Here is a 20933-nt window from a genome sequence, read left to right on the forward strand (position 1 = left end):
CTCTTTTGGAAGGTCGGTGCAGACCCAATGGGACCAATGGCCTCCTTCTGCGCTGTAAGGATTCTAGGAAGTCAAAGTCATTGACTGACAGACTCTGCTACAACACTATTCCATGCTAGAGATGCTGGAATATCTGGCTTACAGATCAACTGATCCAACAAGGCAACTGTAACAAGCAGAGTGTGCTTTTGAAACAGATGCTGCGGGTGCAGAAGATCTGGAGAGAATCAGAGCTGACCGTTAGCAGCAGAAATATATACGGACCCAAAGTTGGCTCCAATCCATCCTGTGAATAATTAATTTCCATGCTCTCTGGATTATACTTGTAGCAATTAGTTTTCTCAAATATCAATCAGTATTGCAGTACCTGGTTTATCCATTCAACCCGTTCCACATCTGGGAAGTGAACCTGAAACAAGAGATTGAGGGTAAGCACAAGTTAGCTGGAGAGCACTGGGTGTGGTATTTTTTCTAGGATCAAACAGGGACCATTTGATGGAGAATTTTAGCTCCAATAAAATAATTGAGCCTTAGCTCAAAGAACTTCAGTCAAAGCAATCTAAAGGGGTTTTGCCAAGGCTTCCATGGGTACATTAAATGGAGATATTTTGTGAACTGAATTTCTGCATGGCTGATGTGAACCTTTGTTTTAATATTACAGAAACAGTAAAATTGGCCCCTTTCTTATTCATAGATCATTATCCATTTGCAATAAAGTGTCGCTATAATGAACTTTGCTGTTATTGAATACTGTACGGGTAATTCATTACACATCATTAACATTAAAGTGAACCTGACTTTTACAACAATTTTCTTCAAAGTTATAGATTTACAAAAAAAAAAAATCATTCTGCATATAGTTTATAGTGGCATTCAGTTCTATAAGCAGAGACATTTTTTGGCACAAAACAGGCAGGATTGCCAACAAATACGGATTCTGGATTTTTAAAATTTGATTCACCTAAACAAACATATATTTTGAACATAGCAAAAACAGATTTTTTTCCCATTGAATCAAAAAATATGGGTGTCACTGGCAAGACCAGCATTTAAAGCACATTGCTAATTGTTCCTCGGACAGTAGTAAGGGCAACACGGGAGCATTGTGGATAGCACAATTGCTTCATAGCTCCAGGGTCCCAGGTTCGATTCCGGCTTGGGTCACTGTCTGTGCTGAGTCTGCACATCCTCCCAGTGTGTGCGTGGGTTTCCTCCGGGTGCTCCGGTTTCCTCCCAGTCCAAAGACGTGCAGGTTAGATGGATTGGCCATGCTAAATTGCCCTTAGTGTTGGGTGGGGTTGTTGGGATAGGGTGGAGGTGTTGACCTTGGGTGGGGTGCTCTTTCCAAGAGACGGTGCAGACTCGATGGGCCAAATGGCCTCCTTCTGCACTGTAAATTCTATGACATCTATGAGTAGTGGTTGTGGTGATATACATCACTGTAAGTACACAAAGGGTTAATGTAAATACACTACACCTAGCTAGACACTAGAGAGAACACCAGAGACATGACACACAGCCAGTCAACCAATAGGTCAGTAGGATAGGACACGGCCAATGGGCAGTCACGATACACACAGAGGTGACACTACCACAGGAGGGCATTACACCAATCCATATAAAAGGACACGTCACACATGCTCAGTCTCTTTCCAGTGGAGACACTCAGTGAGTACAGACACAGTGTTGATTGAACATCACTCCCACCACATGGATTGTAGCAGACTGGATCGTCAGTCTGTGGGTCACCTCCTCCTCAGAAAGACATGCGGCGGGTTGTGCGGTAAATCCCATCCTGTGTGTAAAAGGTTCTCCTGCAGTGCTGTTAGGGAGTTCTGGGATTTTGACCACGTGAAAACGAAGGAACAGTGATATATTTTCAAACCAAGCTGTTGTGCCTACTATCGTCTTTCTATGGTTATGGGTTGGGAGCTATTACTGGAGAAACCTTGGTGAGTTGGAGTGCATCCTCTAAACAGTGCACACTGCAGCCACTGTGTGGGGTAGTGGAGAGCGTGAATGTTTACAGTGGTGAATGGAATTCCATTCAAGGGCGGCACAGTGGCTAGCACTGCTGCCTCATCGCTCCAGGGACCCTTATTCAATTCCGGCCTTGGGGGACGGTGTGGAGTTTGTACGTCATGTTCTCCCCATGACTGTTTTCTCTGGACACTCCGGTTTCTTCTCAGTCAAAAGATGTGCAGGTAGGTGGAATGGAAATGCTAAATTGCCACTTAGTGATCAAATGTTTGGGTCAGGTTACAAGGGATAGGGCATGGGCATGGTCCTTGGGGCCTAGACGATTGACCTCCAACAATTAGAACCATATTTGTTTGTGCTCGGAATGTCTTCAGTCACTAGAGAACTGATCCTCATTGATTACAATTTTACTAGGGCTCCGTGATGCCACACACATCCAAATACTATCTTGCGATCAGGAGCGATCACTCGTGTAATCTCGGAGATTCCGCTGTTTTGTCCAAGTTGGCCTTGGCAAAACCCATACAGAACATTGGCAAACAACGGAGTAAGTGCTGCTTGTTGGTTACCCCTACCAATGCCTTACACAGTAAATTTGCCATATTAGATTCCTGTTACTTTTTGAGGACAGGACAGTGTGGCAATTTTCAAGTTTGTCAGGTGAATCCCTATATTGAACACGCTTGGGCAGAAGCACAAGTCTTCCAGCACAATAGCCAGGATGTTGTTAGGGCCTGGAGCCTTTTCTGTATCCAGTGCACTTGATGTCATAAGGAGTGAATCAAATTGGCTGAAGACTGACTGCTGTGTTGCTGGAAACTTAGGAGGAGGTTGTGATGGATTGTCTACTTGGCATTTCTGGCTAAAGACTGTTGCAAACATTTCAGGCTGGTCTTTTGTGCTCAAGCTGGGCTCCTTCATCATTGGGGACAGGGATGTTCATAGAACATTTTCCTCTGCCATTTGTTAAATTGTCCACCACCATTCATAATTAGATACAGCTGGACTGTAAAACTAGATCTGATCCACCAGTTGTGGTATTGTCTGTCATTTTCTGCTTCTGCTGTTCAGTATGCATGTAGGCCTGCGTTGTAGCGTCACTAGCTTGGTACCTCATTTTTCAGTACAGTTGCTCCTGGCATGTTCTTTTACTCTCCTTGCTGAATCAGAGTTGGTCTTCTAGCTTAGTGGTATGGTAAGAGGTATCCCAGGGTATGAGGTTAGGGTTACAAATTGTGGTTGATAACTAGAGCACGAATTAGGTGCAGCAGTAGAGTACCTCATTTGGCCCTTCGAGCTTTTCAATAGACTGGATTGTGGTCTCAACTCCACTCACCTGGCAGCCAGCCCTCACTGCCTTGTCTATCAAAAATCTAACTGGTCCTTTCGTGTCTACTACCCCATAACCCGTAACTCATTTTAAATCAAAAATCTATTCTATTGCTGCTGGTAGCCCACAAGACCCGTTTTAAGTTGTTAGATCTGTTTTGAATGTATCTACTTGGTGTGATGATAATGCCACACAGCATGATGGGAGTGACAGGTAAAATTGCAAGGCTAGTCCGGCAGCTGTGTTTCAGTATTTGGACAACTCGGCCAGTGGTGCTTTAACCGAGACATTCTTTGTGGTGGACATTCAAGTCCCTTCCAAGAATGCATTATGTGCCTTTGATACCCTCAATGCTTCCTCAATGCTCTCAACATGAAGCAGTAGGCAGACTGCATCTAGGACTGCCACAAGGACCAGGGCTGGGGCCTCAGCTATTCAGAATCTACATTAACAGAGACTAACAAATCTAATTTGCTGATGATACAAAGCTAGGTGGGAATGCCAGCTATGAGAAGGACACAAAGAGGCTGCAAAGAGATATAGACAGGCTAAATAAGTGGATACAAGGAGGCAGCTGGAGTGTAATTGGGAGTTATTCACTGGAGTTGGTCTCCATATCTAAAATGTCCCATGAGGCGTCGGGATCAGGAACCATCCCACAATGGGCGGGACCAAGCCATGCTCACATAAGTAGGCCTTAAACCTACTTACAGCCTTCTTACCCAATATCTACCGACCTCCCCAGAGAGGCTGCAGCCAGGCGCCATTCAGTACTGGTCCACACAAATGTGGACAGAATGTCATCCGAGGGCCTCCGAGGCCATTGGAGGTCCCTGGGTGACCAAGATTAGTGCAGGTTGCCCCCCTGGCCTTCCCCCTGGAACATGGGCACCTTGGCACTGCCACTCTGGCACTGCCAAGGTAGGAGCACTGCCAGGTTGGCAGTGCAAGGGTGCCAGGCTGGCACTGCCAAGGGTCAGGGCCGGAAGAGGGCCAGGCCCATGAAAGGTGGGTGGCGAGGGTATGAAGGCTGGCAGTGCTTCCTGGGTACTAGCCTAGTACTGCCAAGGTACCATGGCACTGCCAGGGTGCCAGGTTGGCATTTTTTTGTGCACTGGCGATTGGGCTGGGGGTGCCCTGCGCAGGTGTTCGGGGGGGGGGGGGGGGGGGGGGGGGGGACGACTTGCCGGCAGAGCTGGCGGGAAATTCCCAGCTAAACCCGCCAGAAATTACGCTTGAAGCTTTTCCGTTAAATCCCGCCCATCATTTCCTGTGGTTGGGGAATCTAGAACAAAGTGCCAATCATTCATGACTGAGAAGAGGAGAAATTTCTTAACCCAAAGGCTTGTAATTCTTTAGAATTCTCTACCCAGAGAGCTGTGGCTGCGCCACCATTGAATATATTTAACGTTCAGAAAGACAGATTTCTGATTTCAGGAAATTAAGGGATAGGGGAATAGGTGGGAATGTGAAGTTGAAGCCCAAGATTAGACATGATCATATTGAATGGTGGAGGCTCAACAGATCATATGATCTTCTCCTACTCCTCTTTTTTTTATGTCCTTACTAACTGAGAGATGGCAGTAGGTGGTAATCAAGCAGGAGCATTCCTTGTCCAGCTACAAGTCACAAGTCAGGAATGTGATGGAGTCAGGAATGTGATGGAATACTCTCCCCTTTACCTGGATGAGTGCAGCTCCAACAACGCTCAACAAGCTCTACACCATCCGGGATAAAGCAGCCCGCTTGACGGCACCCCTTCCACAAACGTTCACTGCCTCCACCACCGATGCACAGTGGCAGCTCTATTACCATTTACTGGACAAAGTGCTGCAACTCACCAAGCATCCTTAAACAGCATTTTCCAAACCAGTGATCTCTACCATCTAGAAGGACAAAGGGAGTAGATGCATGGGTACACCACCACCTGCAAGATCCCCAAGCCACACACCACCCTGACTTGGAAATATGTCACCATTCCTTCACCGTCGCTACATCCTGAGACACCCTTCCCAGCAGCACGGTGGGTGTACCTGTACCAGATGGGCTACGACAGTTCATGGAGGCAGCTAATGCCACCTTCCCAAAGGTAACTCAGGATGGGAAACAGATTCTGGCCTTCAGCAATACCCACATCTCATGAAAGAACGAAACAAAAATAATGCAAGTCTTTCTTTTATGGCATTCATCCAAAAAGGCCCTACAGACTCACCATGGCAATCAATAGGTTCTTAAATTATTTATTTTTTGCAGGCATCATCATTTCTCAAGTCATTTCATGAATTCAAAGCGGTGGAAAAGTACCATGAAGTACAAATCTTGCATTTGCTTTTTACTAGTTTGAACACTGTCCTACTCAAGTTTATTTTGCGTGGTTCTGGACCCAGTTTTTGCATACAATTAACTATCTTACCTACCTCTATTCCAGTCAGCTGGTTTTCAAGGATTAAAATCCCCAAGTTTATTCAATTGTTCCTTGCAATGCTGATGCTCAACATGTCTTATGTCTCCCTCTGAATTGTGTTCAAGGATTTAATATTTCCTTTCGGTCTCCGAACGGAACTAGGCACAAGTGTTCAAGACAAGAACTAACCAGAGAAGTGTAACTTGCAGAATTAAATAAGTCTTCAGGTATGCTCCCTAATGCTTGGTTTCCCAGTATTTTAGGTAGGTGTCTACCATTAACCTAAAAGACCTTGTGGAAATCTAAAATCTCAGTTCACCTATGTTGCTCCTTCAATCTTTTGACTATGTTGATTTCATTCCTTGCTGAAACATTCAACAACTGAATTCTTCAATATTATAAAGACAGAGTAGAAAATTTAACAGGCACAATGGAAATGGTCAAATGAACAATAGGGTCCCAAAATCACAACTTTCATCTGCTGCGTAATTACTAAAATGACACGTCCATTCCTGCCAGCAAGCAAGAACACAATTCTGAATGCAAGGCAAGAATAAGAAGCACACAATGTGCTCCAGCTTTCGATTCACGCTAAATTTCCTGTAACGATCCATCAGTATCATAGGGGCCAAATTACAGTGCCGCATCAGAACACTTAGGGCGGGATTTACCAACCACGTGTTTTTCCTGTGGCGGAGGCGGCCCGCCAGTGGCATTTACCAACCCTGCCGTTGTCAACAGGATTTCCCGATGACTGCAACCCTCATTGCCGGGAAACCCGTGCGCCAGCGTGGGACCGGAATATCCCGCCAGCGTGAACAGCCGGTAGATCGCGCCCCTAATTACCATAGCTCTCCCTCCCCACTGAAGTCAACGGCGAGATCAACACTGCTACTTAGTTCACTGCAGAATGGAGTTTGTTGGTTAACCAAACAGTATTGGTAACAGAAACACATGTAAAAGATAACAGGACTTCTAAGCATTCTAATGGAATCGCAATATCAGCCGTACATTTTCTTGACCATATGTATCAAAGTAGAGCCCATAGGTTTACCATAGTGAAATCACAATGAGTCAAACTCGGATGACTTTTCATAATTTGTCGACTTGGAATGAATTTAACGCAAGTGTCTTTTAACTAAAATATGACTGGGGAGCTCAATCCTGTGTTTTGTACAGCAGTGTGAGAAATCCTAGATTATCTGTGCAGTCTGGATGACCAGATTTGCAGGAAGTGACACTGATTTGACCAGTTTGAGAGCCAGGTTTCAGAGCTGGATCGTTGGTTTGGAGGCACAACGGTGTAGTCGCGAGGTTGAGAGGTTCGTTGATAGCACTTTTTTTTTTTTTTTAAAGACATGGTCACTCCGCAGCTGAAGTGCGGTCAGAGTGGGAATGGCTGACCACCAATCAGAAGATAGGCAGGGAGGTAATCAAAGTCCCAGAGGGCATCTCACTCAAGAACCGTTTTTCTGTGTTGGAAAACAGTGAAAGTTCCTCTGGGGAATGCAGACAGAGCCAAACTCACGGCATTGTAGGTGGCTCAGCTGCACAAGTGGGGACGGGTAAGAGTGGAAGAGCTGCAGCGGTAGGAAACTCAATAGTGAGGAGTGCAGACAGGTGTTTCTGCAGCCGTAGACGTGACTCCAAGATGCCTCCCTGATGCCAGGGTCTTGGGTGTCACTCAATTCCTGCAGGGCATTCTGAAGGGGGAGGATGAACAGTCACAGGTCGTGATTCACATCAGTACCAATGATGTAAGCAGAAAGAGGGATAAAGAACGAGCAAGAATTTAGGGCGCTATGTAGATTGAAAAGCAGGACCTCAGAGGTTGTAACCTCCGAAATATTCCTGGTGCTATGTGCTAATGTGTATAGGAGTAGGCGGATAAAGCAGATGAACGTGTGACTGAAGAGATGGTTTAGGAGGGAAGGCTTTAGTTTCCTGGATCACTGGGCCCATTTTTGAGGAAGATGGGACCTGTGGAAGAAGTATGGGTTGCACCTGAATCGGAATGGGATCAATATCTTTGCAGTGGGGTTTGTTAGTGCTGTGAGAGAGGTTGAAACTTATTTGGCAGGGGTATAGGTCAGTGTGGATGTACAATGGGGGTTCATGCACAGCTAAATACAGAAGAAAAATAAGTCAGTCTGGAAGACAGAGCAAAGATAAGACATGTTGAGGCACAAGGGAAAATGGCATGGATTGATGGCATTTATCATAGATATAGAATTTACAGTGCAGAAGGAGGCCATTCAGCCCATGGAGTCTGCACCGGCTCTTGGATAGAGCACCCTACCAAAGGTCAACACCTCCACCCTATCCCTATCCCCATAACCCAATAACCCCACCCAACACAAAGGGCAATTTTGGACACTAAGGGCAATTTATGATGGCCAATCCACCTAACCTGCACATCTTTGGACTGTGGGAGGAAACCGGAGCACCCGGAGGAAACCCACGCAGACACAGGGAGGATGTGCAGACTCCGCACAGACAGTGACCCAAGCCGGAATCGAACCTGGGACCCTGGAGCTGTGAAGCAATTGTGCTATCCACAATGCTACCGTGCTGCCCTATTTTAGGGCATTGATTAAAACATGGGAGCATGATATTATTGCTATCACAGAAACATGATTGAGGGAGGGAAAGGGCTGGCAGCTCGAAATTCTGGGGTACAAAATCTTCAGGCGTGGCGGGGGGGGGGGGGGGGGGGGGGAAGCGGTTAATGAGGAGGTGGTGGTGCAATATTGATCAAGGAGCTAATTGCTGCAGTGAGAAGGGACTAGAAAGGCAACCAGGTCATCCTTGAACTGGCATGGAAAAGATGGACCGAATGGCCTCCTTCTGTGCTGTAACTTTTCTATGATTCTATGAACCCATTGTGTTTGACATAGACAACGTTTGCAGACACATAGGGTTACACAGAGGTGTATTTACGTGGGAATGGGTTATCACTAATGCCACTTAACTCACATTTTTGGGTGAATACCCTGGGATCCTACTGTATAATGCAAATGTGAATGTCATTTGTACTTGATTCCTGCACTGCTAAATGTTGTTATGGAAAAAGTAGTGTAATCCTTGAAATACAAATTGCTTCTTTCTGTACTGCTCCTGTAATCACTTTCTGTAGTCAACCCCCAGCCTCATAATGCAGTATATTAAAGCACAACGGACTTGTTTTTGTGGCAATGTTTACTCAACGTGTATCCTTGATTAAATCTAGTAAATTGCTGTCAGAAATAAACAAACAAATAAATTAGTTTGAAATTCTAGCAAAACTCTATGCTTCGGATTCCCCACAATGCTTATTGCGCCATATTCTAAGTATTTTAGCTGTAATGGCATTTAACAAGCACGTCATTATTAATGTGCAAGTTGTACAGCAGGAACAGAGAATTAAGAAATACACTGCGAGTTTTGAATCTCCAGAACTTGGTCAATTTCATACAAACAACATTTTGGCCTTCACCTCCCCAGTATTTTTAAGAACATCCATGATTTGCACATTAATTGCTCCCAAAACCTGCACAGAAAGTTGTCTATTAGTGGTTAATGTAATGCAAAACAATCTCTCTGGCCCAGGAATTGATCAATTTAAACAGTGGGGTCTCATTCCATCAGTGGGAAAATTGCTCTCCAAGACATTTTTAAAAGGTCAACTATTTTTTCGTATTTTTAATTTCCTTTTTTCTTTCGCTCTCCCTTAATCTAGCATGCAGGGACAGTAGGTAATAAGGAAAGTAAATGGAATTTTGGTTGTGATCATTTTTAAAACAATCTTTATTAGGACTATAATATTAAACTTTGTGAACTTCACACCCAAAAAGAGCAGCTTACAATTTACATCTTAAACATTATGGGCACGAATCTCCGGCCACGTTGGGCTCTATTTTGACACAATGCGGCCAGAGAATCTCAGGAAGCCCTCCAGCGAGCCTCCCGACTGCTCCGCCCTGTAAGGCATCGGAGTCGGACGCCCACCCCAAATGGGTGTGACCGCGACGCTTGCGGAAGTAGGTCATAAACCTACTTGCGACCTACTACTGCGGAATCCACCGGCCTCCCTCAATTCACTGACCTCCCCAAGGAGGCTGCTACCGGGAGCCGATCAGTGCTGGTCCACACAAACGTAGACCAGGCGGAACAGCACCCAGGGGGGTCTGTTTGGCCACCAGAAATCCTAGGGTGGTCAGGGTCAGTGCAGGGTGGTTCCCTGGCCCTCCTCCTGGAACGTGGGCACCTTGGCACTGCACAGCTGTCATCTTGGCACTGTCACACTCCTACTGCCAAGTTGTCCGGATGGCACTGCCAAGTCAGCAGGAGCATTGCCTGGGTGCCAGGGTGGCAGTGCAAGGATGCCCGAGTGCCATTGTCAAGGGCCAGGGGAGCCTTGCCCATAAAATGAGGGTGGAGGAGGGGTTTGAAGGGTGAAAGACTGCAGGGCAGGTAAGTAGGGACTTCCGGGAAGTTGGGGTGGTGGTCCTGGAAGGGAGGGGTGCTTTAAGGGGGCGTGGGGAAGTGTCCGTGTGGGTGGGGGGTGACATTGCTCATTGGTGGGAGGCTTGGGGGACCCACAAGCTCACTTAGAGATTGGGCACCCTTTCAAAATAGCGGCCTGAAATCAGAGTTCAGCTCCCCAGTACTAAAACAAATTGCCAGTGTGGGCTAAAACGGTGAGAAACTCCCCAAGGCCCAAAAAGGTGACTAAGTGTCATTAAATAACGTTAGGGAACTGGCCAGCAGAGCCCAGCGGGAAACTCCCCGAAAAACCCACCACAAATTAAGTTAGAAATTTTGGGGGAGAATCGGGCCCTACTGCTCAATTTCCCATTAAACAGCAAGAAAAGAAACATACAGTTCTAAATCTATCTCACAAAGAATAAAGAACAATACAGCATAGGAACAGGCCATTCAGCCCTCCAAGCCTGTACTGGCCATGATACCAATCTTTGCCAAAACCCTCTCTATACCCATCCTATCCATGGGTTTGTCAAGATGCCTTTTGAACGCCGTTAATGTATCTGATTCCACAGCCTCCCCTGGCAACGCATTCCAGGCATGCACAACACTGCGTAAAAAACTTGCCCCACGGACCTTAAACCCATGCCCCCTGGTGACTGACACCTCCACCCTGGGAAAAAGAGTGCCTGCCCATCCACTCTATCCATGGCCCTCAATCTTGTAGACCTCGTCACCCCTCAAACTCCATCTTTCTAATGAAAACAGTCGAGTCTATTCAGCCTCTCCACATAGCCAACACCCTCGAGATCAGACAGCATCCTGGTAAACCTCCTCTGCACCCTCGCCAAAGCCTCCACATCCTTCTGGTAGTGTGGCGACCAGAATTGTGTGTAATATTCCAAGTGCGGCATTACCAAGATTCTATACAACTGTAGCATGACTTGCCAGTTTTTCCTAATCGATGCCCCGTCCAACGAAGGCAAGCATTCCGAATGCTTTCTTGACTACCTTGTCCACTTGTGCTGCCACTTTCAAAGATCCATTGACCTGCACGCCCAGATCTCTCTGGCTTTCTATATTACTAAGAGTTTTGCCATTTACGGTATGTTTCCCCTCTATGTTAGACCTACCAAAATGCATTACCTCACATTTGTCCGGATTAAATTCCATTTGCTATTTCTCTGCCCAAGTCGCCAACCTATTTAAGTCCTGCTGTATCCTTTGACAATTGTTATGGACCAGGATTGAGAGAACCCCAAGTGTATCATGGAGTTCACTTGACCCACAACTTTTAATAGATTGTGGTATGGGGAGCACACGGCCCACTCTACAGGTGTGGTACAGCAGAAATTGAAAAGTACTTTTTAAAGCAAAAATGTTTATTCTATGAACTCAAGTTAACCTTTTTAAAACATAGTGAACATCTTAGCAACCATTAATTCAAATATAACCCCAAAGAATACAACACGAAGTAATCCTTAATAAATTCCCAAACAACATCCAGAAGACAAAAGACAATAAACGATTTTCATTTCATTTCATTTCACAAAAGAAACACCTTTTAACAGAAGCACATCATGTTTAAATTTACTACTGAGAACATTAATAATTCTGAATTCAACAAATGATCAAGAGATAGTCTTTTCATGGCAGAGCGAACAACAGTACACCTACTTTGTCTGGCTTCAGCTCCAACACTGAAACAAAACCAAAAAGAGAGACACACCCAAGCTTTTCTCAAAGTGAAACTAAAAAACAGAGCCAGAGCTCAGCTCCACCCACACTCGGACATCACTGCAGACTATCTGCCACTCCACCAACCTTTGTGTCATCCGTGAACTTGCTAATCAGACCAGCTACATTTTCTTCCAAATCGTTTAAGTATATTACAAACAAGAGGCCCAAGAACAGATCCCTGTAGAATACCACTAGTCACAACCTTCATTCAGAAAAACACCCTTCTACTGCTACCCTTTTCCTTCTGTGACCGAGTTCTGCATCCATCTTACCACCTCACCTCTGATCTAGTGCGAGTTCACTTTACCACGGGAGAATTGTGGACTCAGCGTCCGGCAGATCAGAAGTAACTCCCCTCTCCAAAGCTTTCGCCAAAAGCTATCTCTCTAAAGCTTTCCAAAATGTCTCTCGAAAGCTTTTTAAAATGTCTCTATAAAGCTTTTCAAAATGTCTCTCTTCATTCCTTGGGTCCACCCAGCAATTACCTCATCTCCCCAAGCTGAAAAACAAATTATCGCTACAGGCCGCAAAGCATATCAACTCCCCAGGGACTTTCCCAGTCAAACCACCGTCCAGGCTGAAAACCACATTCCTTTGTCAATTTCACCTTCTGGCTGCTAAAAGCGTCCATGCCCTGCAAAGCAGAATTTTTAATTTATTTTTATATATAAAATGACCACTGCAGTCAAACACACTCTAGTCCCACAATTGTAACTCAATTGCCCAATACTTAGAATCCAACATTCCAAAAGTCTTCCAGTCGTCACATTCATCACACCATTATTAGATCACACTTGTTACACTGTAAAAGCATTTTGAGCTGAAGGGTGTAAAAAAAATGTTTTTATTAATTGGTCACGCCATTAGGTTACCCACTCAGCAAGATCCAATCCATCTTTGTTACAGCAAATTCAGAGCACCCGTCTTCAGCTCTTACTTGCCTTTTAGCAAATAATCAAGGATGCAGGGGCTGTTTAGCACAGGGCTAAGTCGCTGGCTTTGAAAGCAGACCAAGGCAGGCCAGCAGCACGGTTCAATTCCCGTACCAGCCTCCCCAAACAGGTGCCGGAATGTGGTGACTAGGGGCTTTTCACAGTAACTTCATTTTGTGACAATAAGCGATTTTCATTTCATTATCAAGACCCATTCCAGACTATGCGCTAATGCTGCACTAAGGGGGTGCTGCTCTGTCGGTGATGCCAATTTTCAGATAAGATATTAAAATGAGAGTCTGTCTTCCCTCTCTGGTGGTCTGAAAAGATCCCATGGCACCACCTTGAAGAAAAACAGGGGGTTTATCCCTGGTATCTTGACCAATATTTATCCTTCAGTGAACATCACTAATACAACAGTCTGGTCATTCTAACACTGTTGTTTCTGGAAGCCTGCTATGTACAATCTGCTTGCCGTTACTACAAGTGCTTCATTACTGATTCCTGGGATGGTAGGATTGTTGTATGAGGCGAGGTTGGGTCAACTGGGCCTGTACTCACTGGAATTTATAAGAATGAGAGGGGATCTAATGAAATGTAAACACTTCTAACAGGTCTGGACAGACTAGATTCAGGGATGTTGTATCCTGGCATGGGGATCTAGAACAAGGGGTCAATGCCTCAGGTTACGGGGTACGCAATTAGGACTGAGATGAGGAGAGACATCTCGGAGGGTGAACCTATGGAATTCTCTATCACTGAAGGTTATGGAGACTAAGTCCCAGAATATATTTAAGAAGGGAATAGCTCAGAATGCCTCGTTGTGATTTTTCACCCACCACTTCTCTTCAAATGTCTTAAACTTCAGCTCTCATTTGCCATTGTTTCACTGCATACAACAGGGATTTGCATTGGCACAATTAACTGAACCTCAGAGGAGGCGGTGGCATCGTGGGATTGTCACTGGACTAGTAAGCTAGAGCCCCAGAGTAATGCTCTGGGCACCCACAAATCCCACCACTACAGATGGTGAGAGATCTGAAATTAAAAGTCTAATGATGACCATGAAACCATTGTGCTTGTCGTAAAAACCCATCTGGTTCACCAATATCCTTTAGGGGAGGAAATCTGCCGTCCTTACCTGGTCTGGCCTCCATGTGACTCCAGACCCACAGCAATGTGGTTGACTCTTAACTGCCCCCTCAAGGGCATTTACTGATGGGCAATAAATGCTGGTACAGCCTGCAATGTCCACATCCAATGAACACATGTTTAAAAAAAAATTATACTGCTTTGTTCCTGATTGAAAATGGTAGAAGCTCTCCTCCATTATTTGGCAGTAACAGTAAAATTACATACGTACAGGATGTCAAGTATATGCACAGGGCGCTGTGACCCGTTCACAATTGCCACTTATATAGCCGGAAGACTGCACACAGCTGTTCTCATTTAAATAAAAGCAAATTACTGCGGATGCTGGAATCGGGAACCAAAAGAGAAAATGCTGGAAAATCTCAGCAGGTCTGGCAGCATCTGTAGGGAGAGAAAAGAATTAACATTTCGAGTTCAGATGACCCTTTGTCAAACCTCTGTGGTTTGGGCAGCACAAGTGGATAGCACAGCGTCAGGGTCCCAGGTTTGATTCCCTGCTGGGTGACTGTGTGGAGTCTGCACATTCTCCCAGTGTCTGCGTGGGTTTCCTCCAGGTGCTCCGGTTTCCTCCCACAGTCCAAAGGCGCGCAGGTTAGGTGGATTGGCCATGCTAAATTGCCCGTGTCCAAAAAGGTTAGGAGGGGTTATTGGGTTACAGGGTAGGGTGGAAGTGGGAGCTTAATGTGGGTCGGTGTAGACCCGATGGGCCGAATGGCTTCCTTCTGCACTGTATGTTCTATGTTCCTCTATATCGGAGACCAAACGTAGACTGGGTGATGGTTTTGCTGAGCACTTTCAGTCAGTGCGCATTCAGGGCCCTGACCTTCCCGTTGCTTGCCATTTTAACACAAAACCCTGCTACCATGCCCACATGTCTGTCCTTGGCCTGCTGCAATGTTCCAGTGAAGCTCAACGCAAACTGGAGGAACAGCATCTCATCTCGCGGTTAGGCACGCTACAGCCTTCCGGTCTCAACATCGAATTCAACATCTTCAGATGATTAGCTCTACCACACCTCAACCCCTCCTTCATTCCATTTCATTTTAACTGTCTTTTACATTTTATTTCATATATAATATACATAATATATATATATATATATATATATATATATATATATATATATTCCACCACCCCCCCACCCCCACTATCTTATCCCCTCTCTCCTTACCTTTCCTCCCCTTAGCTTCCAGCTTTGACAAAGGGTCATTTGGACTCGAAACGTTAGCTTTTTTCTCTCCCTACAGATGCTGCCAGACCTGCTGAGATTTTCCAGCATTTTCTCTTTTGTTGTCATTTAAATGTTGGTAGTGGCTGCCATTCTCATTTAAATGACGAGAGCATCCATTGGACATTCTCCCGCGATCGGGATCACCGCGACTGACTGTTCCATGACCCGCACTTGAAAAAGCCTGCTCTAGGCCATGAAACTACCAGCAAATGGAATGTGCAGACTCTTAACACCTTCCCCACACTAAAATTTATTCACCAAACCACATGTTTCTCATGGAATAGTTAAGATTCAGTCTAAAAAAAACCTACAGGTCAGGTTTCAAACATTTGATTCCTGGAATTTTCTCAGATCAATGAAAACCCAGACTACTCAGTGAATATTTCATGCAGTCAAATGTCTGCAACACAATAATCAATACAATTGGTCTAAAGTCTTTCTGCACTTTGTCCAACAATATTGCAAAATGATAAAGTTTGAAAGTTGTGAATAGCTTTTGGATTTGATTCTCAGAGGAGAGTGGGGTATTTTAACCCAATACACCCCAGCAGAAACCAGGAAGCTCAGCAGTTTAAATGGTACAGATCTTGCATTCTAATTTTAAACAGGCGTTCCAGACAAGTGACGAAGCTGCTTGCCAAAAGACGGCTGGATCCTAATCCATGTATGCTAATCAAGGACAACAACATTTGCAGACAACACAAAGTAAGTTGCAAGAAGGAAACAAGAACCTTACAAATGGATATAGATAGGTTAGGGGGCAAGGTAACATAACGGGTAGCACTGTTGGTTCACAGCATCAGGGTTCCAAGTTCAATCCCCGGCTTGGGTCACTGTCTATGCAGAGTCTGCACGTTCTCCCAGTGTCCTCCGGATGCTCCGGTTTCCTCCCACAAGTCCTGAAAGAAGTGCTGTTAGGTGAATTGGACATTCTGAATTCTCCCTCTGTGTAACCCAAACAGGTGCCAGAATGTGGCGACTAGGAGCTTTTCACAGTAACTTCATTGCATTGCATTAAGCCTACTTGTGACAATAAAGATTATTATGAAATGCGGCAGATGGAGTTTAACATGGATAAGTGGGAGGTCATGCATTTTGGTCGCAAAAATGGGACGGCAACTTATTATCTAAATTAGGAGAGACTTCGGTGTGCTCCATTGCAGAAGGATCTGAGGGGTCCTTGTTGATGTGTCACAGAAAACTAGCATGCAGGTACAGCAGATAATAAAGGAAGCGATGGAATGTTGCCATTATCGCTAAAGAAATACAGTATAATGGTAAGGAAGTGTTGTTGCAGCTATACAAGGCATTGGTGAGACCACACCTCGAGTATTGCACACAGTTTTGGTCTCTTTGAGGAAAGATGTAGTGGCATTGGAGGCAATTCAGGAGAGATTAACTCTGTTGATTCCAGAGATATGGGGTTTGTCGTATGAAGAGAGATTAAACAGTTTAAGCCTATTGAAGAATGAGGGGAAATGAAATTGAGGTATACAAGATGATAAACGGTATGGATATGGATAAAGTTGACGTGAAGCATCTGCGTCCTCTTGTGGCGCATTCTAGAATGAGAGGTCACAGTCTTAGCATAAGAGTTTGCAAATTTAAAATAGAGATGAGGAGAAATTACTTTTCCCACATATTCCTCCAGATCATTTAGAAACTACAAACAACAGAAATGCCAGCACTGATCCCCACAGAACACCACTAGCTACAGATCTTCATTCAGAAAAACGTCCTTCCATCGCTACCCTCTGTTTTCTATAACCCAAGTTTTGCATCCATTTAGCTAGCCCAACCGAATCCCGTGTGACTTTAATTTTTGTACCAGATTTAAACTCTTTTATCTTGAGCATTAAGCCTCAGAAACATTACCATGATGCCCCATCGTTTGTGGAACCCTGCTGTGTGCAAATTGGCTGCTGTGACTCCTACATTAAAACCGGGACAACGTTCAGCAGTATTTCATTGGCTGTTGTTTTAGATTGTCCTGAGGTTATGAAAGATGCTCCATAAATGTAAGTGTCTTTTTGAAATTCTCATTTTTAATTCCTTATCAAAATGCAGTTTCCAACTCATGATGTACAGAAAGTTTTTCTTTAAAAATGTTAAAGCCAAGGTGACCTCAAAGGGGGATTTAACTGCCAGTGGATTCATGATGGAAAACTGCTGCATTTAGGTAGTTTATCGTATGCCTGCAGCACAAAGAAACCAGAATGATTTTAACTACCGGCCACATTAACCTACTGCCTCCTTGTCTGATGAGTAAGTTTGTGGATGACACGAAAATTGGCGGAGCTGCTGTTAATGCCTAGGATTGTCAGATGATACAACAGGATATAGATAGTTTGGTGACTTGGGCAAAGAAATGAGAGATAGAGTTTAATGCGGACAAATGAGAGGTGATGCATTTTGGAGGATCAAATCTAGGTATGAATTATATTGTAAATGTCAGAACCCTTAGGAACATTAGAACACAAGAGGGATCTGGACGTGCAGGTCCACGGTTCCCTCAAAGTGACAGCACAGGCAGCCATGGGATTAAGAAGGCATATGGCATGCTTGCATTCATCAGCCGGAGCATGGGAGCAAAAGAGTTGGGAAATCATGTTTCAGCTATATAAAACCTTGGTTAGGACTCATTTGAAGCATTGCGTGCAGTTCTGGTCACCACATTATCAGAAGGGCGTGGAAGCTTTGGAGAGAGGTGCAAGATGGTTCACCAGGATGTTGCCTGGTCTCGAGAGTGTTGGCTATGAGTAGAGGTTGAATGAACTAGGATTGTTGTCACTGGAAAGATGGAAGGCTGAGGGGAGACCTGATAGAGGTCTACAAAATTATAAGAGGCCGAGACAGGGTGGATAGTCAGAGGCTTTTTCCAAGGGTGGAAGTGTCATGGGGGCACAGGTTCAAGGTGAGAGGGGAAAAGTTCAAGGGAGATGTGTGGGGTAAGTTTTTCACGCAGAGTGGTGGGTGCCTGGAATGTGCTGCCAGAGGGCATGGTAGAAGCAGGCACATTCGCAAAATTTAAGAGGCATCTGGATGGATACACGAATAGGGAGGAAATAGAGGGGTACGGGCCGAGTAAGGCAAGAAGGTTTTTTTTTTAAAGTTAGGGCATCATGATTGGCAGTGGCTTGTAATTTTCTAAAAATGAAAAAAAAAAAGACACCACAGCAGTTAGGAGGCATCTAAATTCAACTCAGTTCATTAATAAATCTAGAATAAAATTCTAGTTTCATTAATGATCATGAAACTACCGCATTCTTGTAAAAATCCAGCTTGATCGCTGATGACCTTCAGGGGAGGAAACCTACCATCCTTACCCTGTCTGGTCTAATTGTGGCTCCAGATTTACAGCTATGTAGCAGACTATTAAAATGGCCAAGTTAGTCAGATGTATCAAATTACTATAGAAAAAGCACTGTGGTTGCATCTGCACCATGTGGACTGTAGTAGTTCAAGATGGTGTTAAACCAACATCTTCTCAAGGGCACCTGGGTATGGGAATTTTCTTGATAGCAATGCTCACATCCCAAAACAAATATGTCAAATGACCAGATAATCTGCTTTTGAGCAGTTAATCAAGGAATAAATGTTGACACTTTCTGAATATGTGTACCTGAGAGAGCAACTGGGTGCCTGGTTTCACAACTCACCCAAAAGGTGGCACCTCTGACTGTGCAGTACTGTACAAGTGCCAGTATAGATTATGTGTTCAAGCCTCTAGAGTAGGGCTGAGACACACAGCCATCTGACTCAGAGACAAGAGTGTTGACACCTCAAATAAAATGTCATGGTTTCTAATAACTTTGTCCTTCCACTAGTGATACATCTATTCAAGGAAAATATAAACTTCTCTTGAACAGGTCTCTCAAACTAATTTTTCTTTTTCATCACCACCATAAAAACTTGATTTTTTTTTTTGTAGTGTCTGTATCTGTTTTATTTCCTACTGTTATGGGCCAGGGCTTAGAAACTCAAGTGTATTATGAAGCTCACCTGACCTATAACTTTTATGTTGAATTTGGCTGGAATGAGCACAAGCGCCTTCACTTCAGGTGTGATTCATCAGACTTCCTAGGCGCTTTTATCAAAACAAAGTTTAATAAAAGAATGTAGTTAACATATATAAAATGCTTATCAAGAATTTATCAATTACGGGATTTCCGGTGACGGTGGGCGGGAGGCGGCCGCACAATGGAGGGCTCCCGTTCGAGAACGGCATTTTCGGGGCTTTAAGCCCGGTCCCAGGGACCACGGAGGCAGCAGAAGCAGGGAGAAGGCACGGAGGAGGCACAGTGAAGACACAGGAGGAAAAAAAAACAAAGAAAAATGTCGAGGGTGAGCAAAAAAACGGCCGAAAAAAAAACCAGCTGAAGGTCCGTCGGGGAGTGGAAAGGTCACCGTGGGGTCACCAAGGAAAATGGAGGCTGGAGCACCAGGGAAGGCCGCACTGCTTACCGCTGAAGAAATAACTAAGGTGATGGCTGCGGAATTTGAAAAGCAGTTGGCGCAGATTGCGAAATGCATGGAGACGGTGAGGAAGGAGATGAGGGAGGTTTTGAGTGTGCTGGTGGAGGAGGCGGTTTCCCCGGTGAGGACGGAGGTGGCGAGTGCAGTGGCGGAGGTGCGAGAGCAAGGGGAGGCGCTGAAGGACGTGGAGGAGACGTTATTGCAGCACGGTGATCAACTTGCCTCGATGGGGAAAGAGATGCGGAAGGTGATGGACACTAACAAGGATCTGCGAGGAAAAATGGAAGACCTGGAAAACAGATCCAGGCAACAGAATTTGAGGATTGTGGGGCTGCCTGAAGGAGTTGGAAGGGCCGAAGCCGACTGAGTATTTTGCCGCGATGCTGGCAAAACTATTGGGGGAGGGGGAGGATCCCTCCCGATATGAACTGGATCAGGCTCATCGGTCGTGGAGGCCTGTACCAAAGGCGAGTGAGCCGCCAAGGGCAGTGACTCTGTGCATCCGTAGGTAGTGTGAAGGAGAAGGTCCTGAGCTGGGCCAAGCAGAAGCGGGTGGTGCAGTGGGCTGGAACTGGTATACATGTATACCAGGACTTTACGGTGGAGCTGGCAAGGAGGCGGGCTGCCTTCAACCGGGTGAAGAGGGCACTGTACATTAGCAAGGTGCGGTGCGGCATTGTACATCCAGCGAAGCTGAGGGTGACTTACAAGCTCAGGGACTTTTATTTTGGAAAGGCGGAAGCAGCGGAGGAGTTTGCGAAAGCAGAAGGACTGTGGCAGAACTGAGAAATTGAGGAATGGCCATGTGCCGATGTAACCTCATGACTGTATTTTCTTCTTTTTTGTATCACTGCGCGCGGGTGTAGAGGCTAAAGGAGCCAATGTGGTATATATTTGGACAAGGGAAGGGACGGGACTTTCCAAATGAGGGCTCTTTGGGGTGTAGGTGGATATGCGGGGTTGGTGTGCTAAAAGGGGATCTTTGGGCTTTCCTAGGGCTGGGCAAGTGGGAAAGGGACCCGGGTGGGGGCCTCCACGCTGGCCGGTTTAAGCCGGCCAGTGAACGGGAGTGAGGTGGGGGGAGGGGTTGCGGCCAACGGAGCCTGGCAGAACAGGGTCCGAGTGGTCTAGCCGGGGTGGAAAGTTGGGGGGAAGGAACCGAGGTTGGGAGGAGAAGTTTTACAAGAGGCAGTGGACGGGAGGAGCTGGAGACCTGGGGGGCGT

General features: G+C 45.4%; 1 protein-coding gene across 4 annotated transcripts in view; it reads right to left on the reverse strand.

The window, feature by feature from the left end:
- The window catches only part of LOC140424807 (extended synaptotagmin-2-like), a 338421-nt gene that overhangs the window by 209504 nt on the left and 107984 nt on the right, over positions 1 to 20933 (reverse strand). For all 4 annotated transcript variants that reach the window (XM_072508235.1, XM_072508234.1, XM_072508233.1 and 1 more), the window contains exon 2: positions 368 to 409. In XM_072508235.1, coding sequence (XP_072364336.1) covers positions 368 to 409 — 42 coding nt within the window. The remainder of the gene's footprint in view (positions 1 to 367; positions 410 to 20933) is intronic.

This window comes from Scyliorhinus torazame, chromosome 6, assembly GCF_047496885.1.
Source record: "Scyliorhinus torazame isolate Kashiwa2021f chromosome 6, sScyTor2.1, whole genome shotgun sequence".
Lineage (NCBI taxonomy): Eukaryota > Metazoa > Chordata > Chondrichthyes > Carcharhiniformes > Scyliorhinidae > Scyliorhinus > Scyliorhinus torazame.